Here is a 20,533-nt window from a genome sequence, read left to right on the forward strand (position 1 = left end):
GACAGTGTCACTAGCCACTGTGATCGCTTGGACTGACTGAGCACAATTGTCAAACTTAAAGAGACCCAGGCATTCTGGAGCAGGGTAGGTCTCTGCAGGTTTCCATGGCCCACCCAGCCCAAGATTCTTCTGTCTCCCAGGTCGGGAATGATGGTGCAGTTTTAGGCTAGGCCTCCCCTAGGAACACACAGAGATTCCGTGAATCTCAAGAACAAGGTATGGGTCATCCCCAGCTTTGGACCCTAGCCTGGCTTTCTGAATCCCATTCCCCCAAAGGTTCAGGCTCTCCTTCACAGAAAGGAAGTTATGATCCTTCTAGAATTATTCTTTTATTTTTTATTTTATTTTTTTTCCTGGAACTCACTTGGTAGCCCAGGCTGGCCTTGAACTCATGGAGATCCACATGGGTCTGCCCCGCCACCAGTGCTAGGATTAAAGGCAGGTGCCACCACCGCCCAGCCAGAATTATTCTTAAGGGAATGTTCACTTGGCACATACATCATGAGACCCTGGGGTTCTGGGAAAGGGTCTCCGCAGCCAGATTCTTCCAAAATGAGGAACCGAGAAAGAAGTGGACCCAGGGTCTAGGTTTTGTAATTGAAGAATTTCCCCTTCCTCCTGTGCCCTATGAGTTATGGTCAACAGCCCCATGCCACAAAGCCATCTCCTCTTTTCTAAGAAAAATCTGCTAGGATCCTAGCTCAGGATCTCTCCAGATGGTGGCTGTCAGGTGCCCAGTGGCCAGCCATCACCGTTCCTCTGCCTGTGCTTGGAGGCAGTCAGAAATCAAAATGGCTGCTTTGCTGCTTCCCTTTCCAGATCATCAAGAATTCCAGCAGGACTCAGAAAGAAGACCCAGCCAGAACCACTCGTTTGAACCCCCTAAGGCAGTTCTCCCCAATGGTGACCATGTATTGACCTCGGAGCCCTGAGATCCACTCTGGTGGAGGGAGGAGGAAATGCCATCTCCCACATTGGTTCCATGTGGGTTCTCTCTTGCCTCCATAACCCCAGATTCACAGGAGCGGGGAAGTCAGTCTTAGTGATTTGATGATGTCATTCGGGTAAGGTCTACTGAATTGGGGAGGGATTGTTGCCTGGGAAGAAAACAACAGAGGTTAGAGATATAATTCAACAGGAGAGTATGTACTTAGCATGCTCAAGGACCCAAATTCAACTCCTGGCACAAATAATGAGTAAAATAAATGAATAAATTAAAAAATAAAGACTTATTTTTAATAATGTGCATGTGTCTATGTATTCTGTGTGTGTGAATGCCCTTGGAGGTCGGAAGAGCATGCCCAGCACCATGGAGGTGCAGTTACAGGCAGTTGTGAGCTAACAGATGTGGGTACTGAGACCCCAGGGCTGGTCATCTGGAAGGGCAGTCTGTGCCCTCAGCCTCTGAACTAATTAATTAATTAAGAGAAAGAAAGGAAGAAAGCAAGCTGAAAAACACTGTCTGTGTGTGGCAGAAGTTTTCTCACTCCCCAGAAGCCAGCCAGGGTCTTTTGTTTGTTTGTTTGTTTTCTGAGACAGGGTTTCTCTGTGTAGCTTTGCGCCTTTCCTGGATCTCGCTCTGTAGACTAGGCTAGCCTTGAACTCACAGAGATCCGCCTGGCTCTGCCTCCTGAGTGCTGAGATTAAAGGCGCGTGCGACACCACCACCTGGCGTGGACAGAGCTCATTTTCTTTATTTTTTATTTTTTTGGTTTTTTTGAGACAAGATTTCTCTGTGTAATTTTGGTGCCTGTCCTGCTCTGTAGACCAGGCTGGCCTTGAACTTAACAGAGATCTGCCTGGCTCTGACTCCCGGGTGCTGGGATTATAGGCGTGCACCACTGCTGCCCCAGCCAGGGTCTTGATGGTGCAAAGTCCACCCACACATTCCAAGGCATTGCAATCAGCTTGGAGTTATCCGGCAGGCCTAGGACTGAACTCCGTGCTTACAGGCAGCACACTGCTGTAGGCACACACCCTCAACTTACTATGTGAGCGTGCCCTGGCATTGTTACGGTACCCCACTGCACTTCGAAGCTGTTTAGCTACGGAGGACCTGCCATGAGGACATGGGACTCCGCAGTCTTGCAGAGCACCAAGCTTGAGAGGGTTCACTTTTTCCTGGCCCCAGAAAATTGAACAGCGGGTATGTTGAGCATGGTGTCGTCATTCGCCTGGCCTGCAGGAAGTCATAGAGTCTAACAGGCACCCAGTCTTGTCCTCTAAGCCTTGTCACAGGTTTTCTCACTATATGGTGCTTAAAGGTCGAGGTAGGAGCTGCAGGGTTACAGACTAGTGAGGTGTCACACCCTAGATAGTTGAGTTGAAGCTCCCCAGAGCTTCCCTAACACAGAACTCAGGAGGTGATGAAAAGAGAGTGGGGAGCTCAAGATTTTCAAACCAAGAAGGAAATGGGGCCGTGACTCACTCCCTGTATGTTATTTCAGCACCTTGTGATGGGTCAGACTCGGCACAGCCGAGTTGCCAAGGGCTCTTCACCTCCAAGTCTAGTGCCCATCAGGTGGTAGGTAACCACCCTGCACCTGCAGTCAGACCCCACTGGCCGCCCTGCTCTACCATTTTCTAAGTCCATGCTAGGCAAACCCGTCCCACAGTTCTTCGTTGTTTTTGGTGCATGTGTATGTGTCCTGTTGCAGGGGCAGCCACCGATCAATCAAAACTCCATTTACTGCTGCTGCTTCTGAAGGGCCTTGATGTTCTCTGAAGGGCACATGCATGAAGGGATATGACTGCTAGGACCTGGGACATGTGGGGCCTGTGATTTGCCTCTGCCTTGGTCCCATGCACACTGGAGGCTGAGTTCATCCCTGTGGAGACTCTCACTCAAAGTGGACTCACTGGCCCGGCAGCACGGAGCCATAGCCTGAAAGGTGTGTCCCTTTTTGACATCACTTCAGGTGTCAAGGAGGTCATTTTGGGGGTTGTGACTCATCTTCTGATCTGAGCCTGAAAGGAAGGAGGCTGGGGCAGGGCGGGCACCTTCCTGCCTTGGAGGCCCTGCTTACCCGCGTGCTGCTTCTAGCAGCTGTTTTATGAGCAGCTGTGTGTCTCTGCCACCCAGGCTTCGGGCACAGTCAAGCAGGTGTTCATGAACTGGGCATGTCTCCGGAAACTACTATACAGTTCTTTGCCTGAGTGACTGGCTGGGGGAGTTGTTCTCAGCGGGAACTGAGTCATTCTAGTTCAGGTGTTGCTGGAGCAGGTAACAGTCCTCCTTTGATTCTTCGTCCTCTCCTGAATGGGACGGGGTAGAGACATGTGGGAGGATGGCACTTCCAGTGAGATCAGGACTTAGCATGAGACTTGAGGCTACAGATCTGAATCTGAGGGGATTTTTGTTGTTGTTTTTGTTGTTTTTTAAATATTCCATAAAGTCTCCTGGCAAACACATGATCCAAGGCCACAGACACAAAAGACTATTCATTTCTAAAAATAAGGTTGATTTTCCCCTCATCCGAATAAAGAACAACATGCATATTTTTGAGTTAGGCCAGGGTCAACCCACCTTCCTAACCCGATGGGAGGGTGGCCTAGAGTTCGCGCATGGTGGACTGGCCTCAAGATCATTCTCTCCTTCTTCCTTTGTGCGGTATTGTCTGGCTCCCACCCTGGCCAGCTGCAGACATTTCCTATTATTGCACATTCCTGAGTGGGGCCACATCCTGGAGACAGCATTTGTTTTGATGGCTGCTGACAGTGTTCCAGAAGCAGGCTGGTTTTGCAGGGCACCATGGCTTCCTCACCAGCCAGCCACAGGCCTCCTCTTTATTCGCTCGGTCAATGGCCAGAAGCCTGTGCTAACTCACAGACATCCAGGCCAAGAAGGCCTTCTGATCCGGTGGTTCAGCTTTGTCATGGACCCTGCCACTGTCCCCAAGACCATCTTGCTTCATATCCTGACCTGCTGTCGGCACGTGTTTGCCATGAAAGTAGCTTCCTGGAGTCATGTTCATGAGGTTGGCTTCAGGGCCATTATTTCCGGAACATGCTGCCTACAGCCGGCACCTAATATATGAATAGTTGATACAGGAATCCACCCTTGAGGTCTTTCAAAGGGGCACTTTATCTTTTGTGGGATAGAATTCACTTGCCCTCTAAAGGCGTGACACCAGAACCTATTGGGTGACTCTTACCATGTGCCAGGCTTCTGCTTTTGGCCCAGGGTGGGGGTGGGGTGGGCCACAGGGAAGGGGAGCTTACATTCTGCTAAAGAAAGGTTGAAAAAGTAGAAAGTGCTGAGAGATGGTGCCAGATCAGTGGGCAAGGACTTGAGTTCCATCTTAGAACCCCCTCCCCCACACAAAAAGTCTGTCTATGATGACATACTTGTAATCCCAGTACTGGGGAGACTGAGACAGACTTGCTGATCAATTAGCCTAGACTAATTGGCAAGTCCAAGGCCAATTAAAGACCTTGTTTCAAAAAACAAGATAGGCCGGGTGTTGGTGGTGCACACCTTTAATTCCAGCACTAGGGAGGCAAAGGCAAGCAGATCTCTGTGAGTTCAAGGCCAGCCTGGTCTACTGAGTGAGTTCCAGGACAGTGTTTCACAGAGAAACCCTGTCTCAATAAACTAAAACCAATGGGGTTGGGGATTTAGCTCAGTGGTAGAGTGCTTGCCTAGCAAGTGTAAGGCCCTGGGTTAGGTCCTCAGCTCTGGATAAACAAACAAACAAACAAACAAACCAAACCAAACCAAACAAACAAACAAAACTAAGGTAGAAGCCAGGCAGTAGGGGCACACACCTTTAATGCCAGCACTTGGGAGGCAGAGCCAGGCAGATCTTTATGAGTTCGAGGCCAGCCTGGTCTACAGAGCAAGATTGCACAAAGCTACACAGAGAAACCCTGTCTCGAAGAAAAACAAGCAACAACAAAATAACAACAACAAAAAAAAAAGAAAGAAAAAAAGTAAAGTAGATGGCACCTGACCTTTACACACATCATCTATTCATGCATACACACTCATAACACACACACACACACACACACACACACACACACACACACACAGAGGGGAGCTGAGAGATTGGGGTCTTCTGTAATCATTTTCTTATCCTATGATCTGAGATTCAGTGATAAGGCCGTAGCCACCAGCTCTTCTGGAGGGAGACTGAAGAAGAGGGAACAGTGTGTGTGTCCAGGCCTTAGTGCATGGGAACCGCTGGCAGCTGCCATAGAGCAGAGGATGCTCGGGGGAGGAGATCTCAGAAGAGTTATCAGAGCACCAGGCTATGGGAAAGGTCCCTGCCACCTCCCACTGCCACCCGAGCGCCTAAAGCCACTTCCAGCAGGTCTGTCCATTACTCTTCTCCTGGCTACTCGGTCCCTCTCCACATTTCCCCACTCAGAGGACTTCTTATGCCTGTCTCACAACAGCAATGCAAGGTCTGCTTACCTCATGTGATGGCTAACCTTGATTGTCTACTTGATATACCTGCGCAGAGTGAACCTCAGGTGAGGAATTGCCACCCTCAGATTGGTCTGTGGGCATGTCTATGGACCATTTTCTTGGCTACTAATATAGAAATGTCCATGAGCCCAGAAGCAAGCCAGAAAAATGTTTCTTCATGGTTTCAGCTTCAAGCTTCTGCCTTAAGTTCCTGCCTTGGGTTCCCCCCATGATGGACAATAATCTATAAAAGCAAATAAACTCCTTTCTTCTCAAAGTGTCTTTGGTCATGATGTTTATTCCAGCAAGAGATCCCAAACTAAGGCGTCCGGGTTGTCACTAGTTTCAGGAGAATGGCTGAGGGGACCCGGTAACCGATGAGGAAGGACACAACCTACTGAGGGCTAATTTGAACGCCATGTATGGGAGGGCTGTTGGCAGTGGATGAAGGCATGACTTGGAGAGGTATGGGGAAAGGGCAGGATGCAGCTGTTCATCAGAAGGGAGGGAAGCACGCTGAGAGAACCCAGGCTCCCAGGATGTCGGACTGGGAGCCCTCTCTCCAGCCCGTCTTCTGATGCCTTGGACTGAACCCTTGGCTAGATGAGTCTGAAGACCTGCCAAGCTGTTCTGAAGTTGGGATGAGTCAGTTTCTACCTCCAGCCCCCACTTCTGGGCTGCAGCCGAGAGAGGAAGCCCACGCTCCTGTCAGCCTCCAAGTCCTTGGAGGGCAGGACCTTTTCTAAGGTCCCTCTGATAATATTTGCTAAATAAATAGATCTTTTCCGAGACTCATACACCAGCTCATGCAGACAAACCCTGGGCCTTGAAGAACTCTATATTTTTGTTTGGTTTTGGCTCCAGGTGCTAACGGCTATGAGCTTATCTCTGTTCCCACCACAGATCATTGCTTATCAGTGGCTGCACACCTTGGGAGATGGAAAATGCAATTGAGAGGGCTCGGGATCCATTGCCTTCAGAATCACAGCAGGGCCGGGAAAGTAGTGTGTGTGTGTGTGTGTGTGTGTGTGTGTGTATGTGTGTCCCCTCACATGTCTGACTGTTAATGAGAGAAACCTTGGCTCACGAAGCTGGTGTCAATGCACTGAAGAGGTGACCAGGTTTCTTCATGGTCTAGGGCTGCAAGGCAGATGAGGAGGAGCACGGCATGCATATGTATCAGTCTCAGGGGAGCAAACTGGAAGGCTCCTTTGTAGAGCTGGGAAGCCATCCACATCTTTCAGCCCCTCTCTGCTTGAAGAGACTTATTCCTCCTGGAACTTCCCTTTCGAGTTAGGGACACACATGGAAGCGGGGTGCAGAGGAGTGGAGCTCAGCTCATCAGAGAGGCTGCCCACACCCACTGAGTCACTCATAGCGACTGCTCGGAGGTCATTTTCTTGCTGAGACATTAGGAAAAATTTCTGCTCCTGAATCATTAGCAAACACTGTAATTCAACAATCTTCTCTTGAGTTATCCAAGGAACGGCCCATGCATCCCAAGTGGAGGACCGGGGGTGGATAATCAACAAATGCTCTGAGCGCTGTTTGCTCCGCACTAAGTTTCACTTGCCAAGTGGGAGTCAGGGCGTTCCATGTGACCCCTGGGACAGCTCCTGGGAGGGAAGTCTGAAAGTGGCTGATTGGGGGCTTCTGTATGACACTGGTGTTTTCTTATCTTCTTGGTTCCATTCCCATAATAGACCCCAGAGTCATCCAGGAAAAGGCTACAACCATTCTCTTGTGGCCTGCTGATTGTGACAGCCTGAAGGGGAAGGTGCTACCCAGGAAGGGGTGACTATCCCTGTTGAAGAATCTCTGTGTCTCTGCTTGGCCTCCCACTGGCATGTTAAGAGTCCCTGCTTCTGCCCTCTGTGCCCCCGGAGCAGCATCAGGTAAAGTTGTACACTTGAATTCAGTCATCGCTAACCTGCCTTTGCCATACCCCTTCCCAGGGGCCAGAGAATGGTTTGTCATTCATCACAGAGGGCCACCCTTCATCTCTTGCCACAGTTCAGGGCTATGGGGTCACTTTCAGCCTGGCAAGAGATCAGACCTGAGGGTGACACTGTCCTCTCTGGGGACACTGTTCGCCTGCATCTTGAACAGGGCAGTTCTGTTGGTCTGAGGTGTGGCCATATAATCACCCCTTGACTGGCATATGACCAATTGGCAACAGAAAGCTCTCTTCCTCTAACAGGTATCCTCATGAACAAGGAGCTGAGATAAGACGCTCACTCTTCAGAAGTTTTATGTGTGTGTTCTTATCCCTGGCAGTGTGACTCAGTGCCCTGGACCCTGACCATCAGGGATGACCAGGAGGCTGCATCCACAGGTGGTCTCTATTCAGACAGCTGTACCCCATTCTCCATGAACACCTACCACTGAGGTGTCAGGGTCCATCTCACTGCACTGAGGTGTCAGGGTCAATCTCACTGCACTAACTTCTCCAAAGAGATTTTTGACTTTGAGACTGTTAATCCCAGCTTTGCAGATCAAGAAATTCTCAGCCTGGAAGGAGATGGGCCCCTCTCAGGGGCAGCCCTGGGGAACTGCCAGCCCTCTCCTGCCCAGCACCTACCCCCACCCCAGCTTCCCTACAGCATCCAAAGTGAAGCACTGGGCCGAGACTGAGTAAACACTGCTGATGATACAGGAATCAAAGCAAACAAGGCCTCTCTTTTTGCCAACTGCCCCATTAACAGAAAAGCCTTTTAAGGGCCCATCTGGAAGCCAGGCTTTCCCCTCCCTAAGCAAACTGAGTTGACCGAGAGGAATGTGCTCAAGAGAGGGCTGCTCTAGGGGACCCAGGCACACTGGGGCCTGGTCATACAGTGGGGAATGAAGACAGGAAAATCAAAAAGCGTTGTTGGAGTCAGTCCTGAGGTCTACACAGCAAGGCAGCATGCAGCCACACGGGCCCCTTTCAAGACTTCTGTGCAGAGGCCAGGGCCACCACGGACATGGCTTCTCACAATAGCTCACTGTGGCTGGCTGTTCCCCGCCCAGCTGTGCCTGTCAGCCAAGGTTCTTGGAACATTTTCTACTTTCAACTTAGACCACCTCTCAGGGGGCAGAGGAAAGCGTCCTTGAGCACTGTGTCCCTACACACCATTACAAGGACTCACTCCTGAATGAACACATTATAGGCTTTATGGAAACCTGCCTTTCTGAGCTGGGTTGCTCAAACTCACCCAGCTGTTTGTGATCACCTGACAAACACTGCTAAGGCCCTGTTGTGCATCGGGCACTTTAGGGTCTCAAAGCTGATATGAGACCAGCAACCCCTGGCTGATCAAGAGATAAGGCATGCATCTTAGTAATTAGCAAACGATTGCTTGTGACCTTTGCACACTTCTGATGATCCTAAGGATGTGAGAGGCTTCAAGGGCAAGGCAGTTTCCTCTAAGCCACCAGGGCCCCAAAGGCAAGGGGGCCATTAACAGTGAAGTAAGAGGGAGGCTAGAGGGTGTATGGCTTCTGAATTGACCTTCCCAGTGCACTTTTTTTTTTTTTGAGCTGAGGATCGAACTCAGGGCCTTGTGCTTGCTAGGCAAGCGCTCTACCACTGAGCTAAATCCCCAACCCCCCAGTGCACTTTTTAAATTAATTGTATTTTATAGATTGATTTTGTGTTAGAGGACACGTGCCACAGTGCATGTGGACATCAGAGGACAATTTGTGGGAGCTGGGTCTCTTCTTCTAGAACATGAGGCCTTAGGGATTGAGTTCAATTTTCGGTCTTGATGGATGGTGCCTTCATCTGCTCATCTATCTCCCTGGTTCTTATTCCTTTTGAGACAGGACCTCACTATGTGGCCGAGGCTGCTCAGCCTCCAACTTGTGGTAATCTTCCCATTCCAGCTTCCCCAGCTGATGGGATGACAGGTATGTGTGTGTGCCAACATGGCAAACTTGTATGTATTTTTCTTCATTTCCCCCCTTTGATGTGTATATGGATGGGGGTACATGTGTGTATATGTTTGTGTTCCTGTGTGTGGGTACCATGTTGTGTACATGCTTGTGGAGGCCTGATTTTAATATCAGGAATATTTCTCCATTGTTGTTCTATCTTATTCTTTCAGGCATGGTCTCTCAGTCTAACCCAGAGCTTACCAGTAGAGCTGGTCTTCCTCTCCAGCTTGCTCGGGAATCCCTAGCTCTTCCTTTTAAAGCTGGAATTACAATTGGGTTTCCACACCCACCTAACACTTTCCATGAGTTCTGAGGATGTGACCTCTGGTCCTCTCATGTACACAAGCTCTTTAACTGCTGAGCCATCTCCCATTCCTCTGCAGTTGTTACTGTGTGAAAGATGCTGAGAAATACATGTAAGTTTTCACCTCTCAAGTTTGCACATTCTCCTTATCTTGGGGGTGCAGATGATTGGGGCAAGAACATCTGAGAAACATGTGGTCATTCCGACCATGAAGTAGCCTCCAAAGCTGCAGAAGTGAGGCCTGCACTGACTCTGCAGAGAGGCCTCTCTTCAGTAGCATCTTGACGGATTTGCTCAGTGTTGCGACCAAGCAGACGGTCTCCTGCCATTCATGGACCACTATACCTCAGCCAGAGTTGAGACATAGAATGTTCCATCCAATATTCACAGCCCACGTTTGGATTTTGTTGGCAATCCCAAGTTCTTCCATGACAGCAGCTCCGTCTCTAGCTGTGGAATCCCACTGGGACTGGGGTCTGAGAGTAGGCACCTGGGTCAGAATGAAGAACTGTGTGTACACTTGACCTGACCCTCTGGAGACAAGGTCTTTCACAGAGTTTCTCTTCGGTTTAGAGCCCAGGCCTTTCCACAGGCTGATTCAAATCCTGTGGAGGAAAAGGCTCTTCTCCTGTCTCTCCCTTCTTAGTCATCTCTCTGCGCACTGGGGACTCCATTGAGACTAAAGATAGTTCCTTGGAGACAGCCCCTTCACAGGCCCTTGGGAAATAGTGTTGGGGTTTATCCCCGTCAGTGTCACTGGCCTAATGTACTTCTAGCCTTAAATCCAGCATTTGGTTCCACTGGGTCCATATCCTCTGAGATGGCCTCTCTGGCTTGCCACATCATCAAGTTTCTGAGGCTCAATCTCTGAAAAAGGGGCTGGAGGAGATTTTGAGACCAGGTAGCCCAGGCTAGCCTTGAATTCCCTATGTAGCCAAGGATGATCTTGAACTTCTGATCCTCCTGCCTCAACTTCCATGTACTAGGATTATAGAGATGCACCATAACCCCTGGTTTATGCAGGGCTAGGGATCCAACCCAGAGCTTTATGCACACTAGGCAAACTCTACCAAATTGAACCATAGCCCCAGCTCTGAATTTTCTCTCTTAATGGTGATGTTTTCTGTTTAAAAGATTTACTTTACTTTATTTTATGTTTTTTAAGATTTTATTTATTTATTTATTATACAGTATTCTGCCTGCATGCTAGAAGAGAGCATCAGATGGTTGTGAGCCACCATGTGGTCACTGGGACTTGAACTCAGGACCTCAGGAAGAGCAGCCAGTGCTCTTAACCTCTGAGCTATCTCTCCAGCCCAGATTTACTTTATTTTTAACTATGTATATGTGTGTGTGTGTGTGTCTGGCGAGAAGGGGTGTGTGCATGTCCCCAAGGTCACCTCAGTGCAGAGGTTGTTTTCCAAATTGTTCTTCTGTAGGTAACATGGCTGAAAATAGGACAAGTCATAGATAAGCAAAACGATGACTTGGATAGGGAAAGCCCTTTTGGGGTGGGTCCCAGTTGCCCCCTTCAGCCATAACCCATGGATGTATGTCAGTGACACCATCAGTTGAGATCAGGTCTGTAAGAGGGGCCTCAGTCCGACTCAGATCTAGGAAATGACTGGGCGGAGTTCTGGACAGACAAGCACCCCTCTTACCATGACTGTGGAAAACAGGGAAGGCCTGGGGTGGGGCCTTCAGCCAGACACACTCTTAGGCCTATTGGGAGAGCAGCTGGGTGGGCTGGTCCCACCAGGGCCATGAAAGAAACTGCGCCCAGCTCACACTGACAATCCATACTCTTCCAGACTCTGAGACCTAACTAACCCTTGGGTTCAAGGCTAGGATGCGGGAAATCGTGCACATTCAGATTGGCCAGTGTGGCAACCAAATCGGATCCAAGGTAGGTAAGACCAGAGCATTTTGCCACAGGTTGCTGCCAACCCTACAGATGCCCAGGTTCCCAGGAGGAGGAAGAGGGCCTTGCAGGTTTGCAAATACTTGCTAAATAGATGGCTTATTAAACAAGGTCTTTTAGCAAAACCATTAGAGTTAGAGTGTTAATTAATGTTAATTTTGCCTATAATTATATGTGTAAATGGGTATGGGAGCCATTTTGCTTTTAGCATTTTAGAAATGAGCTTTCCACATCTAAAACCAGTAATTTGTTTCAAGAGTTTTCTGAAGCTTTTTGGAAAATTTTCTTAATTTAAATTGTGTATATTATAATTTGTGGTGCGTGGCGGGGTATGTGGGTGTGTTGTGGTGTGTGTTTGTGTATGTATGCTGTTTATGTGTTGTGTGTGTGTGTGTGTGTGTGTGTGTGTGTGTGTGCAGGCATGATGTCCCAGCATGCATGTAGATGTCAGAGGACAGTCTTCTCAGTCGCTGCTCTCCTTCCACTGTGGCCACAAGATCGAACTCAGGTCATTAGGTTTGACAGCAAGCTCCTTTACCTTGTGAGCCATCTACAAAGCAGTACTTATGAATATTCTTTTTGGGAGGCTGGTGAGATGGCTCAGCAGTTGAGAGCACTGGCTACTCTCTCAGAGGACCCAGGTTCAATTCCCAGCACTCACATGGCAGCTCATAACTGTCTGTAACTCTAGTTCCAGGGTTTCTGACACCTTCATACAGACATACATGCAAGCAAAACACTGATAAACATAAAATAAGAATAAATAAATCACTAAAAGATGCTTAAATTTTTTTTGAATTATGTATTTGGGAGGGTGGGTACATGCTACTGTGCACTAGTGATGATCAGAGCACAAGTTCTCTCCTTTCCATCAAGGGGTTGACCTCAGGTCATTAAGCTTGGTGGCAAGGGTCTATGCTGCTAAGCTGTCTTGCCAGCCTTACTTGAAGGATTTTTGTTTTTTGGGTTCTTTTGTTAATACCCTAGTACTCTAGTGCCTTCTGCCTCCAAAATGTCCTTTTTAAAATTTATTCTTTGGCAATTTTAAAATTTAATCAATCAGTTAATTAATTTGGTTTTTCAAGACAGAGTTTCTCTGTGTAGTCCCGGCAGTCCTGGAACTTGCTCTGTAGACTAGGCTGGCCTTGAACTCAGAGATCCACCTGCCTCTGCCTCACGAGTCCTGGGGTTGAAGCCATGCACCACTACTGCCTGGATTAATTCTTGGGCAATTTTATACATGTATGTATTGACCAGATCCACCCCTACCTTCTACCACTACCCCTGGACACTCTCTAATACATCCATCTCCTTCTCTCTCTCTCTCTCTCTCTCTCTCTCTCTCTCTCTCTCTCTCTCTCTCACACACACACACACACACACACACACACACACACACACACACACACAAGTCTTAAAACCCACTGAGTCCAGTCAGTGCTGCCTGTTGGGCTACTAATGAATCTTAGCTTGATGTCGTACAGGTAGTCACAGATTCTGTGAATTTGAGTGCAGTGGTCATTCAGCGTCTGGAAGACATTTCCCAGTGCCCTTCGCCATCCTCCGGCTCTGAAATTCTTTCTGCCCCTTCTTCCTCAATGTTCTCTGAGCTGTAGTGTGCAGGTCAGGGTCCATGCTTATATTACAAAGAACACTTCATATGCAATAGAAAATTAAAGAGATTATCTCAAACACAGAGATAAGTGATTTGTAGATGAGTTTTCCTCTCAACTCTTAGTTCCTCCTGTTGCAGTTCTGAGAGAGGCTCTTGACTCCTTCCCCAGGGACACCAGGAAGGCAGGCTCTGGAGGTCAGGATTGCCACTCCTAATTTTAAGATCAACAACTGATCTGTAGCACCTATGGGGAGAGTGCCCTATGTTACTGTGGAATTATTTTCATGTGTATGAATTATGTGTTTAAAAACACTATCATGAAAGACCTTTGTCCCTTTATAGCAGTATTGCTAACCATAGCCAAAAGGTGGGACCAGGGGCCAGCCAGATGGCTCTGTGGGTAAAGATGCTTGCTGCCAAGCTTAATGACTTGAGTTCGATCCTCAAGACCCATATGGTAAAAAGAGAAAACCGATTCCTACAAGCTACATTCTGACCTTCAGTTGTGTTCTATGACACATGTGTGCACCCCACCCACAACACAAACAAGTGAAAAACACATTGTAAAGGTGGAAAAACCCTGAATATAATAGATGAACGCAGTGTATTTTATTCATTATCCTATTATTTTATTATAATGAAACATTATGCAGCTTTAAAAAGAAATTCAAAAGCTTTTGGTGTGGTAAGATGCATGTTGTGGAAATGTTCCTTCTTTGTCATTTTTGTATGAAAATTAGGTAGTACTGAGTATGCTTTGTAACCCACCTTCAAAATACCTTTCAACTTATAAAATGGAAACTCTGCCCTGCTGAAACTGGACCTCATTCTTCTCTCACTCCCTTCTCTGACAATGGCCATTCTACTTCAGGTCTTTGTGTGTGTCTGCCCTTCTGGATATAGACCTTGAGTAGATCCATGTGATAGCAGGGTTGGAGTCCGCTTCATTTTGAGCTGAGCAATACCCTACCATGAGTATGGACCACGTAGTGTCTAACCAAGGGATGGGCTTCTACTGTAAGGAACACAGCTGTGAAAAAGTGAAGAAAGCCCTTTCAGTTTTTCTAATTCTCTTTATCTACCTTTACATTTTCATTCAGATCTATATTGTATCCTGAGTATATTCCTCCACCCATCTCCCATTTACCCCTTTTCTTTACTGGGCTAGTTTTACATCTACTTTTATCTTATGTATACATGCATGATTTTATATGACTATATGAACTCCAGGACATACACATGAGAGAAAACATGTAAGATTTGTCTTTGGAGACCAGCTTAGTCTTCTTAATACAATGCTCTCCAGTTTTGACCATTTTCCAGAAAATGACAAAACTTTGTTCTTTGTGGTTGAAAAGAAATTCCACTGTGTATAATTACATTTCCTTTATCTAACACTTTACTCAGGGAAATCCATGGCAGGTGGATTTTATTTCTTAGCTGCTGTGAACAGTGCCACAGTCTACAAGTATACACACATATCTCTGTGCTGTATTGACTTGGAGGCCTTCGGGTGAAGGAACACCCAGGAAAGTTAAAGCTGGGTTGCCTTAAACTGAAGGTCTTTGAGCTCTGTGGCAAACATTATCACAGCCTGACAAACATCAGTCATCTCATATGCCACAGGAATCAGACCTTCATAACCAACAGAGAAGTGCATTGGAGAGGGGTCAGGGAGACTGCTCTGACCTTAGATGATAAGATGGAGAGAGGCCTCAGGGAGGAAGTACAGGAAAGGACAGGGGGATCATCAGCTCAAGATGCCTTGGGATTGTGCCATCTGGTGGCTGGAGTCCCGGCCATGACTTCTTGTGGGCCGTAGTAGGAGTGTTAAGAAACGTTCTAGGCCGAAGAGCCAGTTTACCCGGTAAAGTTTCTGCCATGGAAACAAGAAGACATAGTTTAAATCCCAAACACCCATATTGAGAGTCACATGTGTAATCCCAGGCTCTGGGAAGGCAGAGGCAGGCAGCTCCTTAGAGCTTGCGGGCCTGACCAAAATCAATGAGCTCTGATCAGTGAACAGCCCTGTCTTCAATAGTAAGGTGAAGGGCTTGAGGGAACCACCAGACCTCGGCCTCTGGTCTCCACACACATACATGCAAATGTATGTATGCCAGCAGGCACATGTACACATGATTGTGAATACATATACACAATGCTAAGACACATTTCGTCGGCACCATCTCAGAGCTTCTTTGTACTTACTCTTCCGGTCTTCAAAGCCCATTATAGCACTGTGCTGTTTTCTTAAGAGTGTGACTAGGGCAGAGATGCTGCTTACAGAGAGGCTTGGGAAAATACCCTGGAGATTTTGACTCAAGGGAAGGTATTTTTATTGCACTTTAATATGAGAGTTTTCCAGAATGGTCTAATGAAATCATCCCAGGGGCTTCCTCTGTGTTAGTAAATGCTGTGGGCCAGCAAGATGGTCCAGCAGGTAAAGGCGTTTGCCACCAAGCCTGATGGTCTGAGTTACATCCCAGGGGCCCACAAGATGGCAAAAACTGACTACCACTGAATGCTTTGGCACACATTAACAAACATACATGCACACATGAATGAATGAATAAATAAATAAAAGTAATAAATGATTTTCTCATCAGGGTATGATGGTGTACTTAGGCAGATCTCTGTGAGTTTGAGGCCAGTCTGGTCTACATAGTAATCTCAAAAGCTGTATGCATGATTGGGAGCATAGAATATCCCAAATAGTTCCAAGACATCAGCTATGCATAATTCTGAACTGTGAGTATGTCTGTTAGTCAAAACATACATTATATCAGGTTGTGCAGGAGGGCCCTGAGGTGAAGTTTATGGGGGAAAAAAAATCCCCAAAATGAAAGGAGATACCATTGTGAAATCAAGTAAGAATTCAGTTTTTTTCCCCCCTGGGATCAGCACTTCTCCAGCTCAGGCCAAAGCAAAGTGAAATTTGAGCTCCCTCATCTGAAGTAAGAGTCTAAAAGGACCAGCTGTAACGCACCAGGGTTAATAGCAAAGTCCAATTTAATGTTTTCTGTGTTTGACATTTTGCTTCAGAAGCTCAGATGTGTCTAAAGCACAGTCTTCATAGTCACACTTAGTGGAGGCAAGAAGAGGAAGAACAAGAAGGAAGTGTTGGGCAGGGTCAGGCAGCCTCCAGGGCAGCAACATCCTTACAGGAGCCATCCCACTCTATGACATTTGTCTTATTATGTCTATTTATTTATTCATTTATTTATCTATTTGTGTGTGTGTGTGTGTGTGTGTGTGCGTGTATGCAAGAGAGAGTACACATGCCATGTGTGCATGTGGTAGTCAGAGGACAATTTGTGGTAGTTAGTTCTCTCTTTCCTGCAGGTGGGGTCCCAGGGATTGAACTCAGGTCATCAGGCTTGGTGGCAAGCCCCTTTCCTGGCTGAGCTGCTGAGTTGTCCCAATGGCTCTTCCTTCCCCAGGTCTCTGAACTGATTTCTCTCTTTCTGTCCACAGTTCTGGGAGGTTATCGGAGAAGAACATGGGATTGACTGCACTGGGAGTGACCGTGGGGCTTCTGCTCTGCAACTGGAGAGGATCAGCGTGTACTACAACGAAGCCTACGGTAGGCTGGCTGCTAGGTTGGCAGAGGCCTACCATCTGGCGAGCATGGGCTGAGCAAACGACCCAAATGTGAAAGAGTGAAGTGTCAACCTGAGACTGGTAGAAAGGCAGAGTTGCAGAGTCTAGCTAGCAGGTGCCCCACTCCAGGGCAAGGGGCAGAAGGGAATGCTATCACTGATGCTAGCCAGCCATTCCCCACAGGAAGGGTGAGAATCCATGCTCTTGGTGAGATAATGAACCAACAAACACACAGTAATGAAAGAAGTGGAGTTTAAAAAGGTATTTAAACAGATTTGTGTCACAGTAGTCTGGGTCAGGTATGATCAGGCATAGATGTTAAAATGTCTACCTACCAAAGGCCTCCCTCTAGAACACTTACGTTTTTTGGATCAGTATCCCAAGGATCCATTTTGAGGAAACATCACCTTTTAGAAAAAACAATCATATGCAGCCAGTGGTGGTGCACGCCTTTAATCCCAGCACTGTGGAGGCAGAGGCAGATGGATCTCTTTGAATTCCAGGCCAGCTTGGGCTACAGAGTGAGTTCCAGAACAGCCAGGACTATTTCACAGAGAAGAAAAACCAAACATCCAACCAAACAACAACCCCCTAACCCCCACAACCATATGCTGAGTCTTTCCTATTAATCTGCACAGGTAAGAAGTATGTGCCCCGAGCTGTGCTTGTGGACCTGGAACCCGGGACGATGGACAGCATCCGATCCAGCAGATTAGGAGCTCTCTTTCAGCCTGACAGTTTTGTTCATGGTAGGTTTTTTCCAGAAGCTTCTACCAGGAAGAGCTGAAGATGCCTTCTGGTGGTGCTTTGCCCACCTCACCTTTTCCCCTCCCATCCTTCTCCTGGTCATAGGTAACTCAGGAGCTGGTAACAACTGGGCCAAGGGCCACTACACAGAGGGAGCAGAGCTGATCGAGAATGTCATGGATGTGGTGAGGAGGGAGAGCGAGAGCTGCGACTGCCTGCAGGGTTTCCAGATCGTGCACTCTCTGGGTGGGGGTACTGGCTCAGGCATGGGCACTTTGCTCATGAACAAGATCAGAGAGGAATACCCAGATCGGATCCTGAATTCCTTTAGCGTCATGCCATCTCCCAAGGTGTCAGACACGGTGGTAGAGCCCTACAATGCCGTGCTGTCTATTCACCAGCTGATTGAGAACACAGATGCCTGTTTCTGCATCGACAATGAGGCACTCTATGATATTTGCTTCCGCACCCTGAGGCTGACGACACCCACCTATGGGGATCTCAACCACCTGGTGTCCTTGACCATGAGTGGCATCACTACCTCACTACGCTTTCCTGGCCAGCTCAATGCAGACCTGCGCAAGCTGGCAGTGAATATGGTGCCCTTTCCACGTCTTCACTTCTTTATGCCTGGCTTCGCTCCACTCACGGCCCAGGGGAGCCAGCAGTACCGAGCCCTCTCAGTGGCTGAGCTCACCCAACAGATGTTTGATGCCCGCAACATCATGGCTGCCTGTGATCCTCGCCGGGGTCGCTACCTGACTGTGGCCTGTATCTTCCGGGGTAAGATGTCCACTAAGGAAGTGGACCAACAGCTGCTGTCCGTGCAGACAAGGAATAGCAACTGCTTCGTGGAATGGATTCCCAACAATGTCAAGGTGGCCGTGTGTGACATCCCACCCCGGGGGCTGAACATGGCAGCTACCTTCCTAGGTAACAATACAGCTATCCAAGAGCTCTTCACCAGGGTGTCTGAGCACTTCTCAGCCATGTTCAGAAGGAGAGCTTTTGTGCACTGGTACACAAGCGAAGGGATGGATGTAAGTGAATTTGGGGAAGCTGAAGGTGACATCCACGACCTGGTGTCTGAGTACCAACAATTTCAAGATGTCAAAGCAGAGCTGGAGGAAGGTGAAGACGACAGGGAAGAGGAGGCAGAAACAGAGACAGAAGATAAAGAGCATTAGCCAGGAGAGAAGCTAAAGGGCAGCCATTTTCAGAAATTTCTCCAAAGATTGTCCTGAAGTCCTTGGCACAGCCAAGGGGTGGGATTACAGGTGTATGTGGTGATGATGGTTGGGAGTGGCAAGACCTTTACCCACAGTTACTAGCCAGGGCTCAACAGCCATTGCATGATTTTTCTTCTTCTTTTTAAATAGCAAGTAAATCTACTGTAGTGAGCCCCATTTAGTTTTCACTAACTGTAGGTAGACATCCAGATGAAGTGTGTGAGTTTGCCAGGAGTCCTTTGCAGCTGATGGCCCCTCTTCAACCCTTTAGCATTGCTGGGTACCAGTAACTAGAGCAGCTAAGAAGCCTCACTGGGTCCCTCTTTCACAAAGCCAGCAAAGCCGGGTGTCTGAAGAGTGTGTGGGAGGTTCAGGGCCAAGGGAAGTGTGAGTCCGCCTCCATGATTGCACTGTGTAGACCTTATGTACTAGTCAACAGGCTGACTGGGAAAAGACAAAGGGAAGCAAGAAAAGCCACATATCTCCTCTCGGCTCCCACCGTCCAAAAGACCAGCAAAAGCAAAGCATTCCAGTCCTTGGACCTTTGTTTCCCAGGAACTGGCTTCCAACATATTTCTGTGTTTTAAGGTTCTTATTAGAGCTAGATGCCAGTAATTCACTAATGATTGTCTCTGGTTTTCCTCTTAAAGGCTGTTTGTAGACACCCTTTTCATTTCCCCTCAGCAATCACCCCTGAAGCTCCCATACAGCCTCTCCATTTTCTGGGAAAGGGCACAAGGCATGCTCAGCAACCATTTGAATGCAGGAATGTAGTCGCATTGCCGCAGTGTCCTCCTTGGTGACAGAGGACATGGTCTCATTAGGGAACTTTTATAGTTCAGATTAATTTGCAGAAGTTGCCATAGACGCTTGCAGGATGGCACAGCTTTAACCATTGCACAGCTGTAATCTCACATCGTAACAGGACTGAGCACACAGGAGCCAAATCACCCACTCATAACCTCTTGATTATAGTGTGCCTAGGTCTGAGGTACATGAGGTCTTGATGGTCTGCTGGAATCACTGAGGAGCTCCTTGACCTCTCCAAAGGGAGTTATTCCATGAAATTGAGTTCTAGTGTCTTAGTTTGTCCCCATGATGCTAGGGATGGAATCCAGGGCCTTGGGGTATGCTAGACAAATGCTCTGTCATCAGCTCTGTACTCTCTTGGGCTCATTTATAATCAATACTAAAGTGGCAGGTGGATGGATGGCACTCTCCTCATATATGCCCTGTGAGGAAATAATTACAATTCATATTTAGAGAAAATCAAGCCCCATTGTTGGTATGACTGACCAGGCTCCTGTTTACATAATCAAAAAGCACAAAGTATTTTAACTACTTTCCACTTTGGTATGGATGGAGAAGCACTAGCCGTAGTGAGGTATGCACCTCTCCACTCTTCTTTAGATGCTAACAAGGTTAGCTTACAGCCCATGACTCTGCAGGAGTCAGCTGCATGCTTACCTGGATACCTTCATTCTAAACCTCAAAAGGCAATCACACACGTGCAAGAAAGACTTAAATTCTTTCTAGATTGTTTTTTAAATTTATGACTGTGAAGACTTGTTCATTAATAATCACTGAAGTGCAAATAAATTCCATTTTAAACGACTAAGTCATTTTATCTCCGATTCAGCAAACTGCTTTTCTTGGAGTCTAACCACTCAGACTGATGTCTCACCTCCTAACTGTTCTAATGGCACAAATAGATTAAACCACCAACTGACTGAAAGCCCAGGGACACTTGGTCCCTTCAGTGGTATGGTTGCCATAGCGACCTCAGTGT

At 47.6% G+C, this 20,533-nt stretch overlaps 1 protein-coding gene across 2 annotated transcripts; it reads left to right on the forward strand.

Annotated features, from left to right (window-relative positions):
* Positions 1 to 11,469: 11,469 nt before the first annotated feature.
* On the forward strand, positions 11,470 to 19,124 carry Tubb1 (tubulin beta 1 class VI). 2 transcript variants are annotated; one of them, XM_036185694.1, is made up of 4 exons: positions 11,470 to 11,538; positions 16,643 to 16,751; positions 17,407 to 17,517; positions 17,621 to 19,124. In XM_036185694.1, exons 1-4 carry the CDS (start codon positions 11,482 to 11,484, stop codon positions 18,700 to 18,702), a joined length of 1,359 nt encoding a protein of 452 aa, XP_036041587.1. In that variant the 5' UTR covers positions 11,470 to 11,481; the 3' UTR covers positions 18,703 to 19,124. The 2 variants fall into 2 exon arrangements, with proteins under 2 accessions (XP_036041587.1, XP_036041588.1); XM_036185695.1 differs by lacking the exon at positions 16,643 to 16,751 and having other exon boundaries at positions 11,482 to 11,515; positions 17,621 to 18,728.
* Positions 19,125 to 20,533: the final 1,409 nt, after the last annotated feature.

Source organism: Onychomys torridus, chromosome 4, assembly GCF_903995425.1.
Source record: "Onychomys torridus chromosome 4, mOncTor1.1, whole genome shotgun sequence".
NCBI lineage: Eukaryota > Metazoa > Chordata > Mammalia > Rodentia > Cricetidae > Onychomys > Onychomys torridus.